Source organism: Heliconius melpomene, chromosome 19 (genome assembly GCF_056956725.1).
Source record: "Heliconius melpomene rosina isolate 202511_hmr_F chromosome 19, ASM5695672v1, whole genome shotgun sequence".
NCBI classification, from domain to species: Eukaryota; Metazoa; Arthropoda; class Insecta; order Lepidoptera; family Nymphalidae; genus Heliconius; species Heliconius melpomene.
Window position 1 is genome coordinate 365,637 of NC_140407.1, and position 18,862 is coordinate 384,498.

General features: G+C 33.9%; 2 protein-coding genes across 4 annotated transcripts in view; both read left to right on the forward strand.

Moving 5' to 3' along the window:
- Window positions 1-18,862, forward strand: part of Oamb (Octopamine receptor in mushroom bodies) — an 84,844-nt gene that overhangs the window by 29,306 nt on the left and 36,676 nt on the right. The gene's annotated exons all lie outside the window — the stretch shown is intronic.
- LOC146528213 (protein CFDP2-like) lies at window positions 3,838-4,209 on the forward strand. Its single transcript, XM_085202777.1, has one exon. It carries the CDS (start codon window positions 3,838-3,840, stop codon window positions 4,207-4,209), a length of 372 nt encoding a protein of 123 aa, XP_085058903.1.

Consider the following 18,862-nt stretch of genomic DNA (forward strand, 5'->3'; position numbering starts at 1 on the left):
CTCCTCTTCTATTATTGTTTTATCGTCCTCGAAATTTTGAGACTTTTTCGTTATTAGTCGTACGCTCGGCTCCTGTCGGAGTGGTCGTGGTTATGAGCTGTCTTTTCCAATTAAAGATTTGCCGAAAGCCGAGATTGCGAGATTTCTCCAATATATAAAGGTATATTTCTATGTAAATTTAATTAAACTTAATGTTTATTAAGCACATACTAGCATATAACTACATAGCTGCGTACCGGAACGTGGTGCACAGCCGGAGCCACCACCACCACCAGAGTGAATGTTGTCTATTTGGCCCTGTCCAGGGGTTACGTGTAGGGTATCTAGAGTCCTGAAGCCATAATTGGCTCTGCCTACGGACGCGGACAACATTAACCCCCATCCATAGTGTAAGTTTCTATATAAGTTAGTAAAGAATTATAGATATTCGCCATTATAATATTTGCCTATTTTACAGAATGCGAGAAACGAAAAAATATCTTTTCTCTGTTGTGTATTAATATTAACGGAGTGTCCTAACACTAGGTTCCCAAGTTTCCCCTGTCTACCCTGATATGTGCGGGATACAGCGTGAAGCAAAATATAAGAAATATTAATAAAATGATAAAACCGATATATAGATTAATTAATCGATGTGTATCTCTTCATTGTCGTCACAATCACATATATTAAGTAAACACAGTATTGTTGAACACATCGGTTCATTACGCGAACACAAACAACCCCAGTAATGTCGATTCATTTCATACAATCAGTAAGTTTGGCGGAAAGTGGGGAACGGTGTGGCTTAGCAGTAGGTTCCCCCCTGCATACAATGCCATACGTGGGAAACTCCGATCAAGCTAATAATTAACATAAAAAAAATGAACTATGTTGAGGTCACCGTGGCGCGGAAGGCGTGGCGGGTTGTGAGTTCGATTCTCACTCGAGGAAATGAAATATTGAATATTTTAATTTGGCTCGCTCTGGTAACCAGGCGAAGCGCGGCCACCACTAAACAAACAATATCTCCAGAATTCGGTGAAAATGAAGAATAGAAATATCTTAATGTGAAGTGAATGTCTTAACATTAGGTTCCCTTGCAATGTGCGGGATACAGCGTGAAGCTAGAAAAATACATAAATTGACTATTTGATTTCAACTTACATTTATTTCACTCTTCAACGCGAATGTTTGTCCACAGATAGCAGTTAAGCTTTTAGAGCTTTGTCTAATTTCTAACAAAACAGCTGGCTTTGTTTGCTTTATGTCGCTGTTGCAACTTTAAATGAGTATATATAAAATAAAGGAATTAATTATACGTACTCTAGTTGTCGCTCGCAACTTTGTTTATGTAGACTTTACTAAAGCAAAGGAATTTCGAGAAATTTAATAATGCTTATACTATAAAAATAGTGCGGCGTTAAACTTGCATACACAACACGCGATGTCTCCAGAATTAGGCTGAGAGTGGGGAACGAAAGTATCTTGTAGAAACGGAGTGTTTTATCATTAGTTTCTCAGGTTCCCTCTGCATGCCCTGATATATATGATTTGAATTAACACTATATAAAATATCAGGCTAAGTCAACAAATCCGCATAGAAAGAGCTTTTGAAAAGGTAAAGATGATTAAACATTCACTTTGGTTAGACGGCTTTTCTTAGTACATAAATATAACCAGGGACTCTGTTAACAAGTAGTTTTAAGCTCAATATATGAGACTACGGTTTATCTCGTAAGACGAGAATAGTAACATGCACTATATTTTTATAAGAAAAAGGGGCCTCAATTGAATTTTGCAGAATATTTATATATATTTATACGTAGGTATATTATAAAAGGAGCAAAACCAGCTTTCAAAAATGATTGTGGACACAGGCACAGCATATAGCAGGATAATGTTAAGGCACTTCGTTCCCCACCGTCCAATATCGAGTCATTGCGTATGAGGCTGTGAAGTTCATCGCCACGTTTTGTCTTACCTGGGCCAGAGCAGACAAAATAAAAAATATATATATTTTAGGTAAACACAATCATTACATAGATACAGATTAGTTAACAAGAGCCCTTCATTAGCGCACCATTGCTAAAGAGATGATCATTATTCTAATTTACATACACATGTACGAGGGAGACCGCAAGGCAGTAGTGCGAGTGTAGTTAGAAATGTTTACTTGAGAATTGTGCGGTAGTGTTTATCAAGTAAATTGATTTGACAAGTTAAGATTCAAAATATTAATTTTTAGCTTCACGCTATACCCCGCATGAAGCAGGGTAGGCAGAGGGATCTTGGGTACCTAGTGTTAGGACACTCCGTTCCCATTAGAACACTTCTGTTACCCACTTTCTCCGAATTCTGCGGATTCTCAACCCACGGCCTGTCACGTCTATAGGTGTCAAAGTGCAAAGTTTTTTTAAAGCAACACCATTAAAGATTAAACTGTAAGTAGGCACTTCCAACTTTTATTTTTCATTTCTAATTTAGAAACATATTTTCATTTTTATATGTTTCCGGTTCCGGTTGTGCTCGTAACAACAAGTGATATTTGTGTCCTGACTTTTAAATTCAAAATTGGTGTGATTAATTAGCTAATTAACGTAAAAACGTATACAAACTATTAATAGTGACACAAATTTGATCGTGACGCAATAATTTTATAAAATTAGTAGCATATACGAAAAAAGAACAATATTTTTCGAATAAATGAAGTTATCTGTCAAAGTCTCAACTTCTTTTACAATAGTGACAGTTTGGTGCCAACATCATAATATAATACGAATACAGATACATAACGTCGAAGCAATTTACGTTTCGTTTTTTACAAAATTGAATAAATACGTTATTAATACCAACTAAACAAAATGAGTAATTTTGAAGAATTTTTCGAAAAGATAAAAGAAGAAATGTCGATTCATACAAAAGACATTATCTCACAAATAGATGGAAAATTGCAACCTATAAAAGAAGAATTAGAAAATCTGAAATTAGAAAATAATGAGTTGAAAATAAAAATTAATCATTTAGAAAAAAATAAAAAATCCAATAACATCATTTTTTATGGACTTGAAGAAAAAGAACACTCGCAATCAGAACTGCTGGACGAAGTGGTAAAAATAATAAAAAAGGATTTAAGTATTAATCTTGATAACAGAGACATAAATATAATACAAAGAATTGGAAAACTTAACAAAGAAAATAATAAAGGAAGACCAGTATTGATATCTTTTATTAATAATTGGAAAAAAAAGGAAGTCATGTTTTCATGACTGACATTGACATGACAAGAAACATTTAAAAGATATTTATGCCTCCGAAGATTATCCTAAAGAAGTACAGGAAAAAAGGAAAGAGTTACAGGTAAAGCTTATAGAAGAGAGGAAAAAAGGGAACTATGCCATCATAAATTATGACAAGTTAATTATTAAGGAAGGAACATCTAACATACCAACTCGTAAACGAAATTTAACAATATCCCCTGATAAACCACGAAAGCAAGCTTCATTATCTACGACTAATAACAAAAAAAATGCATTTGATATAATGAGAGTCAGAAGCAACTCACTGTCCTCCTCTCCAGCAGTGAAACTTTTATAGGATACGGACGTTAGCCACCGGAACAAGCAAAAACTAAACCAAAATAATTCTAACAAAACATTTCCCAAGATGACTGGTCATCGTGGGAAATTAGACTACCACCCTCCACTCGCAAATATTAGAAATACCACCAAAACAAACACAAAACATAATAAAAATATATTAAAAATTTGTACTCTAAATGTAAGATCTCTGGCATCAATAGAACGATACCTGCAATTAACCTATGCCCTTGAAACTATTGAATTTGATATTTTAGGGATGTCAGAAGTTCGAAGAATGGGTCAGGCAATAGAAGAATATCAGGATTATATTTTATGCTACACAGGAAAACGCAAGGGTCATCATGGAGTTGGATTTTTAATAAAGAAAAATTACAGAAACAATATAACCAACTTACTTGGGATATCAGAGCGAGTTGCAATATTGCAATTAAAATTTGAAGAAACAAGCATGTCAATAATTCAGCTTTATGCACCCACAGAGAGATCAAGTAAAGAAGAAATAGATTCCTTCTACAACGATGTAAAAAAAGTACATCTACTTGCTGATGACTTGGTAATAGTTATAGGTGATCTAAATGCCAAACAAAATAGGATACCGAAAAGAAGAAGAAGATCTGATAATGGGTAAATACGGTTACGGCGAACTAAATGAAAGGGGCGAAAAATTAATAGAATATGCCTTTGAATACAAATTAGCAATTATGAATACGTTTTTCAAAAAGAAAGTTAATAGAAGATGGACCTGGATTTCTCCTAATCAAAAAATTAAAAATGAGATAGATTTCATAATGACAAACAAACCAAAGTCCGTTACAAACATAGAAGTCCTAAATAGGATAAATTTTGCTTCTGATCATAGGCTAGTGAGGGCAACAGTAATTTTAAATACGCCAAAAAAAATCAGGACGACTTTCAGACCCACATTTAGTAAGTTTAAAACGTCAGAAGAAATAGAAAATTACACTAATCAATTGAAAATTAACATTGAAAACCTAACAATGAACCAAAACGATGTACAAATGTACTATAATTTGCTTGAAGGAATAATATTAAATAGTTTAAAAAAGAAAAACGCGAAGAGAAATGTTAAAGAAAATTCTATTTTTAGCAGAAGTACGAAAGAACTTATAAAACAACGCACTGAACTAATTTTAATTAAAAACAAAGACAAAAACATAAGAAATAAACTTACAGTACTATTTAAAGACACAAATAAATCAATTAGAAAAGACTACGCCAAGCACAGGCACAATGTAATTACAAAAAATTTAAACAATTATAGAAGTACAAAAAGAGCTGTAAAAGAATTGAATATGCAGAAACCCTGGATACTAAAACTCAAACATAATTCAAAAGAAACAAGAACGAGGAAAGACGTGACAAACCTTGCGACAACATTTTACAAAGAACTATATAGAAGAAGGGGTGATGACAAACTAGTGGAAGGAAAGATACAATATGAGATGATATCCAATATAACGATTGAACCAATCAGTATGAAAGAGGTTTACGATAACATTAAACACTTAAAACCAGAAAGAAGTCCTGGGCCTGATGGTATAACAAATGAGGCTTTAAAATTGGGTGCCACTATCCTGATACCTCATCTTACTCTACTATTCAATCTGATACTTAACACAGAATCCATCCCAAAGCAATGGTGTACATCGGACATTATTTTATTGTACAAAAAAGGGAACCCACTGGATATAGTAAATTACAGGCCCATCAGTCTGCTTGCAACTATGTATAAACTTTTTACATCAATTCTATTAAAACGCATAACCCACGATATTGACATACAACAACCTATAGAACAAGCCGGTTTTCGCTCGGGATTCAGCACAATTGATCACATACAATCATTGGAACAATTGATAGAAAAGTATAGAGAGTTTAATAGAAGCCTATACATAGCTTTTATTGACTATACTAAGGCGTTTGACAGCATTAGCCATAGTTCAATTTGGAAGGCACTAGAAATGTCCAACGTTTGTAAAACATATATAAATATAATAAAAAACATATATAGAAACAGCACAAGTAAAGTGAAATTAGAAAACAGGGGAAATCAGATAGAAATTCAAAGAGGGGTGAGGGCGATCCTCTATCGCCAAAGCTTTTTATTTCTGTTTTAGAATATGTATTTAGAAGAATAACCTGGGGACAAGGGGGAATCTATATAGACGGAAAGTATATGAGCCACCTTAGGTTTGCTGATGACATTGTTTTATTATCTGAACAACCTAATGAATTAGAAACAATGATAAACACTCTAAATCAAGAAAGTCACAAAGTTGGTTTGGAAATGAACCCTTGTAAAACGAAAATAACGACAAACAGCTTTAAGAGAGATATTACAATAGAAGGAATTGACATAGAATATGTAGATAACTATATTTACTTAGGAAAACAAATATCGTTTAGAAAAACAAGTAATGAAGAAGAAATAGAAAGAAGAATTAAATTAGCTTGGAAAAAGTTTTGGACACTTAAAGATTTTTTAAAAGGTAAATTTAGTATGAAAATGAAAAAAACTATCATGGACACTTGCATCTCACCCACTCTTTTATATGGATGTCAAACCTGGAATTATACAAACACAATAAAACAAAAAATTAACGTAACGCAGCGAAAAATGGAGAGAAATATATTGAAAGTCAGAAAAACACAAAAAGTTAACAATCATAAGATAAGACAAAAAACTAATATATTGGATGCATTCACCCAAGCCCTAATATTAAAATGGCGGTGGGCTGGGCACATATCACGTTACATTGATAATAGATGGACAATTCAAACAACACGATGGAAGGGCCCAGTTGGGAAAAGATATGTTGGTAGACCAATTAGCCGGTGGGCTGACGGTATAGCAAAAACTGCTGGAAAAAATTGGATGATTCTGGGGAAAAACAGAAAGTTGTGGAGCGAAATGGAGGAGGCCTATACTCAAGAAAATGGGATCCATATCACCAAAACAAGATCTAACATTAATATTAATAACTAACAAACTAATTTACTTACTACTAAGATATTTAATTATTTACTTTTACTACTAATATCTAACTAACAATAGTTGTAAAAAAAAAAGTGATATGTGAAATAAAAGGCTTATTATTATTATTATTTATTTTCATTTTAAATATATATTTCATGCCAACATTCATATTTTCATGCGAAAAACTTTTAAAATATTAAAGTCTTCTTTCCGAAATGAAAAATTGAATATGAGAAATCAATCAAAGTCATCTCTTTGAAACAAACGATCGTTCAAATATGATTTTTCAATAATTTGTTATTATTAGTTATATTATAGAAATAGGACGTTATGATCCAGTTGGTAATGCATGCAAATATTCAGTTTCTAATTGATTATATTAAAAAAGAAAAGGTGGAAGATATTTTGTGAAAGGAGCGGCTTTGGTTATTTAACTAACTAAAACAAAAGTAATAAATGTGTTCACAAAACGGATCTATAATTCCGCCAAAAATCTAATCCACGTAGGTACTCGTATATAAATATAAACTAATTCACCTTGGACCGGCCTCCCTCACCAATCCCATACAAAAACTAAATATTATTTTTCAAAGGGAAGTAATAAAGCTAATGTTAAAACACGCCTTGTGGGTATTTTATTTCCTCGCAATATGAGATTCCCTAACGGCCCTGGAAATATATTAGATTCGGAAATTGAAGCTAACGGCATTTCGCGTTCCTCATAGAGTAGTTGCTTTTGGAGCACGTTTGGGTCTAAATGTTACCAATTTAAAGGATATTTGCTCTACAGAATTAATTTTGATGTCGAATATATTTAATATTAACCTTAAGGCCCTTGTGGCGCAATGGCGCGGTTAGATACACAGATCGACAAGCTAAGACAAAAAGTAATATATAAAACCTATATATAACCTTTAAATATTTTCAAATGAATTTTAATAAAATCTACAACTTTTATTTGTTTGCGTTTGCGTATACCAAGTGTTCCGAATTTCATACCTTATTTGCTCTACAAAATTAGTTTTTGACAATTACTTATGTAAATTTCATTTTGTATACTTCCTATCCTATATCTTATAAAACAAAGTCGCTTTTCGTGTCTGTCTGTTGTTTCTAACTCTTCTTCTTCTAAACCACCCAACGGATTTTGATGCGGTCTTCACCATTAAGTCGAGTGTTTTTCGTAGAAGGTTTATATATAGTTTATTATTTATACATTCTTGTGTAAATTAACATAAATACGATAAATGTGTATAAAGTCCTACCCTTTGAGACACTTTCGCGCATGCGCTGCTGTAATGGTAAGTACTACATGAAAAAAATGTACTGAAGTATTGTTCCTCTTAATAAGATCTACAAAAAAGTCCGCGATGGCATATTCGTATTTTTTAAGAATAACGTGTAGTGATCATTTTTCTGTCTTAAAATAATAATTTCAATATATTTTTTATTGTGAGGGATATTTTTCCATAATGGTATTAATCCTTATCCTTTAAAATACTTTATTAATTTTCTACGTTAAACGAAGATAAAAGTTGCTTTTTACAATATTTCGAAATTGCGAATAGTTTTACAGAAAAACGAATTTAATTGTTGACACATACCGCCGTTGACACATCAGCTGTATGTTACTCAAGTTTCACTTATCCCTTACTCTCAGCATATAAATAAGTACATTAGTTACGTTGGCCATTTAATGTAGATCAAAACTGTCTTTTACTGTTTTTCATTTTAATAAGTATTTTAGAAGTTGTTACAATATCAAAAAAATCCTTGCTACGAAACGGCTCGCCACTCGCCATGCGTCCGCCGTGCCCGCTTGCCTTACACGCATCGGTGGTTCAGTGGTAGAATGCTCGCCTGCCACGCGGGCGGCCCGGGTTCGATTCCCGGCTCATGCATTCTATTTAATTTTCCTCACAGGCAGCCACGTCGTGCTTGCTTTTCATCAGGGACAGAATACCCCCTTCAGCATTAACCACAAGCTCGAAAAAAAACCCGCCTGCCTCTATAGCAACGAAGATTTAGATGCGTTTGCACGTATTGGATAATTGGAGTTGAATGTATTATTTAAGCGCGATATATTTGGGTTCACATTTTTTGTAGTAGTTATTAGTAGGTAGGTTTTTGTTTATAATTTTTTCCGTTTAAAAATAGTCATTTAACTATCTAAAAATAGTCATCTATATATATAAAAGGACTTGTCCTCACTGACTGAGGTAAGACGCACGCACAGCCGTAACCGATGTGCGTAGAAACGTGGAATTTGGACAAAAGTTTACTTTCGTAATCTGGACATCCACTAAGAAGGGATTTTGAAAAATTTTAACCCTAAAGGGGTGAAATATTGGTTCAAAGATTGTATGGAAAAAAAATTAAATCGGCACCGATTTTAATAAAATTTGAAATTTAGATTTTTAAAAGTATTTAATTGAACACGTGTTTCATCGTTTTCAGAATTCACCCCCCTAGGGTGCAAATAAGGGGTTGAAAGTTTGTATGGAAACATCTTTAAAACGCCACCGATTATTATAAAATTTGAAATTTTGACTATTAAAAATATTTAATTGAACATGTGTTTCATGGTTTTTTAGAATTCACCCCCTAAATACGCAAGCGAAGCTGCGCGCGTCCGCTAGTTTAAATATATTTTAATAAATACTTGAAAAGATTAGTAGCACAGATTTAAAATTACGGTACCTACTAAAAAATCCTTGCTGTGTAAAACAATTGGAAAATCCTTATTTAAACTACGAAAATGCGGGTTGCATTAGGGTTTAATTAATTTTCACATTATCTTAAGTGCTTTGCAAACATACATTACATGAATAATCCAGTAGTTAAAGCGGGCGAAGCCGCAAGAGGGCTGCTAGTTGTTCAATAAATGTGAAATAATTATGTTTATCTGTAATAAGACAAAACATAAAATAATATATATACTTTTCGTATATTTCTTCACACATACAAGTATATCTTTCTCCACTTTTCGCTGAATTCTGGAGGCATTACGTGTCGAGTAGTAGAACTCGACCCTGCGCTTTGTCTTGTTACCAGAGCGAGGCTATGATTTTTTTTTATTCCTCCAAGTAGGAATCAAACACACAACCCTCATGTTTAGAGTTGTTTTGTTATTATCTCAAAATATATAGTAAGTGGATTAAAATTTCTTCACTAACAAGAGGACGATATACGCAGAAGTTAAATTTGAGCCCATGATTATATTAAAACCATCCTGGCAAAATGGAACAGGGACAGTAAATATGATTGTCGTACTCGTAAGTTCGACCCATGTCCTGCCGCCGGATCTGGTGAGCAGCGTTGAGTTTCGCCATTCAATACTCAATGTCTATAGCGTAGACAAAAAGTTGAGAAATGAGTATCTTAATACTAATTTTTCTGGGTATACCGGAGTATCCATGGAAAATGAGAGAATTTCAGTATATTTGATAAAATTTTAACGATATCGTCGTCTTGGTCGCCACTGCATATGAGTGTGAATGCGACGGTTGTGGGTGCTATATGCATTTCTTCACTCTGGTAATAAGAAGAAACGCGGTGCTAAATTTGGAGTAGAAAAGTAGTGCAAAGTTAATAATCATAAATTAGCATGGTGAAGTATACACCATAAATTATTTATTATGGAAGATTATGTGAAGGTATATATATTTTCCTATAACTAGCGTTGACCACAAGCATGTGGTATCAAAAAGTTAGCCAATTTCCCGACAAAACAGAACTTTGTAAAGCATTCCAAGTAGCGAAGGGCAAGCGGTGTAATCAGGTCAGGCGGGGTTGAGGTGCCCATTGCCTATGTAGGTGTACTGACACCATCGCGTTTTGCAAAATATCAAATGAAGGTCAAAATAACGTACCTAGTAGGTAAAAAAGTAGAGCTTTATTTAGGATTAATGAATAAAGTTTGGTAGATAAAGAATCGATCTATGGCACTAGAAATTAAGAAGACTTTACACATATCACAGGATAGTGTCAGAGTACGGACTCTCACAAAGATTCATTTATACACAGTATCCATTCCTTACTCTTACTCCTTGTCATTCTCACAAGAAATACACTCCGAGGCTCGAGGTACCCCTCCAGACGTTCACTTTGCACTCGCTTTAGCCGGCTTTCGTTAATAACTGCTTGGTCAACTGCGTACACTATCAGCCAAGAGGTGCCTGGTATAAGATCTGTCTAGCTCTACATTGAATGGAAACGGCGTAAGAGTCGAGCCCTGCTGAACCCCTGCCGTGATCGAAAATGGTTAGTGTCGCCAATGGTTAGTGTCCTTACCATAGCGCAATTTAATTTTTTATCAACATTGTGATGAGTGAAAACTAAGATGAGTTTTGCTAACGCCATTCGGAGACGGAAAATGGAGATTCTTGTTATTAGGTTCACCCCACCGAATCTTGCAACGGAGGATATAAGGCCAAGCCAAGCCATCTCTATGTCAAATTAAAATTCCCAGCCATTAAAATAAACCAGCTCATAGAAGATATCGTTGACAATATACTCGACAAGTACGTAAAATTTTCTGCTGACTTCTGAGCTGTCATGGTATTTTAGATAAGGGTGATTTTTACCACATGACCGATTGTGAACCCTTTTGAAGTATTAAATTGCCTGCAAAAGCTTAATATATAATGTGTATACTGTCACTTGAAATGGGACGGTGACATTTTGTGATATTTACGGCAAACATGTCTAAATATACATATTATTTTGACTTCACGTTATATCCTGCATATATATCAGGCCACATAATGCTGATACATTCCGTCCGTCCGTTCTTTGTTCCTCACTTTCCGCAGAATTCTAGAGGCATTGCGTGTTGAATGGAGGAACTGAACGCGCGCGCCTTGCCCCGTATCAGAGCGTAGGGTGTAGAAATTAAAAGAATTATCTATAGAACATTTAAATTTACATGAGGCCTTAGCAGTCCAGTGGGAACCACAAAAATCTCTCAACAAAATTGCCAAAGGAAAGAAATCCAAAGGAAAACGCTAAATAAGAAATATATAATAATTAACTCGCAAAAGGAAATTCATTTCCATCTTATAGACATTTTAAATGTAGGTAAATACGCAGATCTCATATAATTCGCTGCCACAATGAAACGTCAAAGTTAATAGAACGAGCTGTGTTCTTTTCTAATACTGTGTACACTAGCGCTGTGGTGACTGCTATATGTATATTTGTATATGAGCCAAATTACTTAATATATTACTAAGTATAGTGGAATATAATATTGTTAGAAAATAGAAGAGGCTTACGTCCAAATAAAGACTTATATAGGCTATATGTTTCTAAGTAATTAGGAAAGATATTCTACATAACTGCATTAAGCAATATGTACCATTTGATAACAAAATTTTATACGAGTTTCCTTCCAACAAGATTGATACAATTTCATTGTTTTTGTAGTCTTCTTCACTACTCGAGTAAGTCGAGTCGAGTCGAGTTTGCTTACAATATAACAAAATATAAAACAAAAGCAGTTAAGGCCAGACTGGTTTTGAGTTGATTTTTTTTTGTATGTTGACTCGAGGTAATGAAATATTTAATATTTTCATTTTATCGATCTAGTAGTAACGAGGTAAAGCGCGGCGCTGAGTTCCGTCACTCATTACTTCAGCGCCTTCAGAATTCGGAGGAAAATGGGAAACGGAAGCGTCTTAACGGGAACGGTGTGTCTTAACATTCGCTTAGGTTCGCAGGTACCCTACCTTGCTATGTGCGGGGTACAGTGGGCAGCTAACAAAATATATGTTTCTTATTTCTTATGTTTTCATCTTTATACATCATAATTTAATCGAAGAATATAAAAGAAAGTTTGTATAAAATTCAGCAATGTTTTTTCGAATGTTCAATAACTTGAGGACCCTTGTTACGCGTCTCATTACAATGATGGAACACCAAGTCGCCGCTAAGAACCGTAAAAAATGTACATAGATTATGTAAAATCGCTTTTTCACACTTTAGATTCGACCTTGAAGCGTAATAGTAAAATGTAAAAATACTTTTTGACTATAAAAGTGATGGTTGTAGGTTCAATTAAGAAGTGTGGGAATGAGTTATGGTTATTTCCTAATTCTAGTAGCCGAACAAAACGTTGAGTTCTGTCATTCAGCATTTATTGTTTCTAGAGGGAAGGAAGTGTTTTGACACTAGTTCCCTCCTGAATTTTAGTTTTCAAACTGATATCAAAACGAAAAAAAAAATTACATGAATGTGAACATCCCTGATTATATACCAAAATTACCTTTGAGAAATCAACATATGGATTGTTGAAGAAGTATACATGAGTACAGTTCAACTGTAAACGCGACGGTTGTGAATTCGATTTCCATTTCATCGCTCAGGCAACAAGTGAGGCACACAGCGAGGCGTTGTGTTCCACCACTCTACACGCAATGATTCGGAAATTAGACAGGAAGGAAGGTACGGAATATCCTAAAGCTAAATGCTACAAGTGAAGTCATTGCGGTTTCAGTTGCTGTACTTAACGTGACACTTTGTCTTGCCAGACCTGATACATCAGAGTTATAATTCATACTCCAAAATGAGGACCAACTACTCTATTCTACTGCGTCACTGAAACATGTCATAAAGATCACTTAAAAAAACAATTTAAAATGTTTTCCTTTAGGAAAACAAAATACATGCAAAATATATGAATATTACGTAATACAGGCGTACAAATAACTTCAAGTTTTTCATTTTCTGCAATATAAATTGAAATTTAATATAAAAAAATTAAATAGCTTCTCGCTTAGCAGGGTAAGCAAAGAGAACCTGATGTTAAGATACTCTATCTCTCCCCACTTTCCGTCCAATTTTCTAGACAGAGCGTCATAAGTTAAGAAATTTAACACCGCGTGTCCATTACCAGAGGAAATAATTCATACCTAAGTTCGTAATTTTTATTCCTTCGAGCAGGGATCGAAGCCACAGCCATCGCGTTTGTCACGAGGGGGACATTAGTACTTTATGCATTTTTGTAGACAACACGGGTGTTTTGCTCATCTTTTACAAAGTTTCGGTACGGATATAAATTTAAAATGTAAATTCATGGAATTAATTAACTAATTTTAATTAAGTTAATTTTAATTTTATTATTAAGTAATTTATAACAATATTTGTTTTATGTGATAATAACTTTTTTTTTTGCTTCACGCTTTTTCTCTAGTCATCTCTAGGGTAACCAGGGGGAATGAAACACCAAATATTTAAAAATACTTATATCAATACGCAATGTCTCGAAAATTAGGCGAAAAAATAACAACAGAGTGTAGTATCACTAGGTCCCTCCCCTTTTAGTATAACGATTATAATAATATAACATAATAGAAGTCAAATTATCCTTAAAAGAGAAAGTTCAACAAATTGTCGAAGCTCTCAATAATTTCTATTAAATATTATTTTGATAAAGCAATTATTTTACAAGTACCATCTAAGCCGGGCCATTACAATTTATTAATAAAACCGATAACTTGATAGCCTTACTGATTGCGAAATACTTTTGAAATTACATTCTTATTTAAAGTAATAAGTATTAGATATTTAGTATGAATTTATGTTTTTTTTTAATAAAAGATCCCGTTTTACACTTTTGACTCATTTATAAAGATTACAACCAATTAGTACGTGAATCGAACGGTACTGAAAAAGTACGTGCTACAATAGATAGAACACGTCGAGATAAGAAATGGCAAAAAAATTTTTTGGGTTAAGAGAGATACAAGGGAGACCTCGATTCACTTTTGAGAAAACAGTATCAGGGATAGTGGAGAATGGTCAAATATAGCACTCCGTTCTCTCTTGCAACCCGGATATACCCTGAAGTTACAAAAATGACAATATTTTATAAAATATTTCACAAGATCAGCGTTATTTTTTCGTTGGTTAAAATAACCTAATAAAAATTAATATTCAATTCCCTTCCGTGGAAATTGGCAGAGTCTTTACATTTGGGACAATAATGAATTAATTTGGTCGGTCTATTAATTTCATTTTGCCTTTCTCATTGAAATGTCACATTGATGAGACAGCGCGGTTTATCATTTTAATAGAAAAATGAACAATCTATTATTATATTAACAGCGATACCCAGAGATATTATTAGAACTGAGATTTTAATTAAATTAAGATAAGGTACTCTAGTATGTAAATGAATTATTATGCAAGCATTTATGCAAACTTGAGAAAAGCTTAAGCTTTTTATTTTTTTAGCTTCACGCTTTTATCCCGCAGCAGAGGGAACCATGTGTTAAGACACTCCATTCTCGACTTTCCATCATGTTTCAAAAAAAGTATGTTTTATATGGCGGTGCTCTCAACGCTGCATTTACCAAAGCGGGAAAATTAAAAAAATCCTTCCCCTCAGCAACTATTGAATCCAAAACCGTTGTGTTTACAATCAGAAAATGTCCAACTGCGCCATGATGGCCTCAGCTATTACCTTATTAACACTAAGTAGTCAGGTTTATTAAAACAGCATATTTTGTAAAATGAAGCATGTATAATTTTATTCATTTTAGTTTAGTTTACATTAGCTCAACGGTTAACCTTTATGCAAAAAGGCAAAGCAAAGTCGGTATAATATATAATTTTCTCCTATCTCGAAGGAAACCGACAAAATAAGTAAAAGAACATTTTAAGAAATCTTAAGCATCTTTTTGAAGTAAATTAAGATAACTAGTTGTTGCGTTATATAATTGAAAAGATTTACTAGCATCCTGCTTCTTCGTAGGAAATATATTTTTTTAGATTCACGCTGAACTGTAACCGATACTATCCAAAACAAAAAGATTTTTCAATTCAAACCTGTGATCCTTGATATTATCACATACAAGCAAACAAACTTCACAATAGGAAAATACAAATCTTATATTTATATTAAATGGAAATAGTTTCAGCTATATAGTCTAAAGTATGTAATTAGGACTAAACTAGCTGTAATTGACTGTGGAATGTTTCAGCCCGGAGTCGTCGCTCGACGCTTCCTTGCTGCTTGTTTGGAATGACAACAGCTTGGGGACATACTGCTCTTGTGCTAATAACTAATATATTTTGTTACTTATCGTCGCACGCAACTTTTTTAACGTTGACTTTAATACATAAAATAAAAATCCTCTCCTAAACTCACTGACATACATTTTCTTATCCCTTGTGGCGCAGTCAGAGGGAACGGAGCGCCAAACGCATATCATCAACCTCTTCATACATGCCAGGAGGTCAAGAATGGCGTTATGCTTTTGAGTTGACGTTCCTCCATTATGATCGATACTGAGCTATCCACAACCAACTGAGGTCTCTCACTGCCTCATAATAATTCCTTTATCTCATTCTGTCATCACTCATTCTCTTGTGATGTACCCATATCCCCAGGTTCATCTTCATTCTCACCGTGACTTTCTCCCTCGTACCTGCTATATTTCTCTCCATTGCGAAATCAGTTGTGAATTGCATCTATGCATTGCATTAAAGTTTAAGGATTCCGTTTTGTGCCATTTGAGTACGAAACGCAAAAAAATCTGTGTTATATCAATATTTTATACAGATTTTGAAACTAAAACGTATAAAATCTTTAAATCCGTGTGTTGCAATACATTTCTTGACGCTACTGTACAGTTTGCTTGAGCATGTAGCGTCTTGATTTATTTGCTGACCTTATTTCGCCCATACATTTGTTACTTAATATAATTCAAACTTACTCACTAGAATATAATGCCCTAGAAATTCAGAGTAATCTTTGAAAAGAGCATTTATTTAGCTTAAGGCTGTATCCTGCACACAGAGGGAGCGTAGGCAGAGGGAACCTGGGAAACTAGTGTTAAGACGTACGTATTTAATTTCCTTAAGTGGAGATCGAACCCAAAAGTTATCGCGTTGAACTATCGCCATAACTTGAAAAGTTAAAAATTAAAGATATGTCATCGGAGTTGTTAACTGCACACGCTATAGTCAGTCATTCGTTTCCCATCGGAGGACTGATTTCATTAAATTCCTTGTGTTCCGCCATGCAACTAGTAAGTTTTCGAAATCGGTGATAAGGAAACAAAAGTATTCAAATATTATAGGTACATGTAGAAACAGTAAGCCTTAAATATTGTTTATGAAACTGTTTTTAAAATTTCTTTGATTAAACCCGCTTATCTCAATAACTACTTTTTCGAACGAATATTATTATTATTTTTATATATTGGACGGAACTCTTATTTATTTTTTTTCGAGCACGGGGGCGAAACATAACTCCTCCCCAGTCGAGTTCAATAAATAGCTTTGTGAGTGTAAGTCAAATATCAAAGTTACTTACTGCCTATATTATAAGATGCAAGAGTTTTCTTAACATGAAAGAACATTCTATAGCTTTATCCCACTTCAAGAGGCTTGGCTTTAGCAATATTACAATTTTTAATTAATTATAGAGCACTTTTGTAATAATATAAATTCAAATATACCTCTTCTTACCTCTCAAATTGCAAACGATATTGGGTTAATTAGAGATTATTAATATTGCAACATTAGCGTGGCGCAGTGGACCTTAACTGCTATTTGGTTGTGGGTTCGATTCCCACATGACAGAACAAATTGTTTCAAAATAAATACATTGATTTCTATCATCGTTGTCTTGGGGACGTAGCTTTATTTTACTTTGAATGTATAAAGTATTAGCATAATTATTTCTTATAGCTTATATTGGCAGCCGCCGAATTCTGAAGGCATTGCGTGTTGAGTGACAGAAGTCAACCTCATTACCGGCCACCCCGGCCTGTTGTGCTTATAGTAGCACGCATGTGCCCTTGCTATTATATTTCACATTATTGTCAGTGCCGCTCTAACACATTCTATTTTTTTTTTCACTTTATTATTACATGATCTTGAAATTTGATAAATGTCAAAATCTTTTCATAAGACGTTAACCTTCGTCATGCGCGTACTTAGACTGGGCCGGGATGCGTTCCAAGAAGTGATACTACAGATATTGTAAAAAATCATTTTACAATATTAAATTATATCAATTCTAAAAGTGAAATTAACTATTTTGATTTATTTTCGTCATTATCAGTAATTTTCCTCCATTATTATTTAAATATTTTTCAGATAGGTTCTATATTCTCTTCGTTTAGAAATAATAATTAATGAAAATCGCCTTCCATATATATGTAGATATGTTATTTCTATAACATATCTACACATATATGTGTAGAGAATGTCATATGACTTAGATTTCTTAGAGCAAGGTAGGCAAAGAGCAGAGCAAAAAGGCAGTACCTAGTGTTAAGCCATTTCGTTTCCCACTCACCGCTCATTTTTCTGATAGAGACATTGTGTGTCATTCAGGTGAAACAAAACACCGCGCCCAGTCTTCCAGATCGAGAAAATGAAAATATTTTTTTCACTAAATGAAATAAGTCTTATTGACACAAAATATTTTTGACAAGCATAAAAGTATGAGAACAAATAAAAATATTTGTACAGCCACATCTCTGAGCGCTCTATTTAATTAAATATCGATTTGAAATCTAAAATATCTTTCGCCGCGATTTCTTAGAACAGAATCATTTTGAATTTTCCATTTCACATAAATATGATTGCTTCCAACGCCGTCGTAGCGCAGCGGTACAGTGATTGTAAACCGTACGGACGGTCTGAGTTCGATTTCCACTGTGAGTAATTAAAATTAGCTTCATTTATTCATTCTGTGATCAACACAAAACCAACGTCTCCTGGAACGTAGGAATCTAGTGTTAAGACACTTCCGTTCATCACATTCCGCTGAATTCTGGAGACATTGCATATGTTGAGTGGCGGGACTCAACGCCGTGCTTTGACTTGTTACCAAATATGAAATGAGATTCATGTCACAAAAAGAAACAATGTGTCTCAATATTAAACAGCCTGTAGATTCTTTTTAAACTTAGTCTGTAGAGTGGCCAGTCTTTAACAGTCAACCGCAAGGTTTTTTTTAACTTATCAACTTTTGTAATTAAGTATTACACTTAATTACTATTCTTCAATATCAAGAATCACTTAAAACCTTTTAATTTAAATTAAACAACTTTATTATCATGCATTATCAACAATTTAAAACAAATATTAATCGAAACAATAAATCAAAACTTGGGCATATTCCAATTTACATATAATTTATATGAAAGGCGCGGCAGATGTGCTACACAAGTACCCTCTTCATTATATATATATTTAATAGATCGTGGCGCAGAGGCACGATCGTGTGACTGCGAAGGCGATAGGTTGTGGATTCGATTCCCAC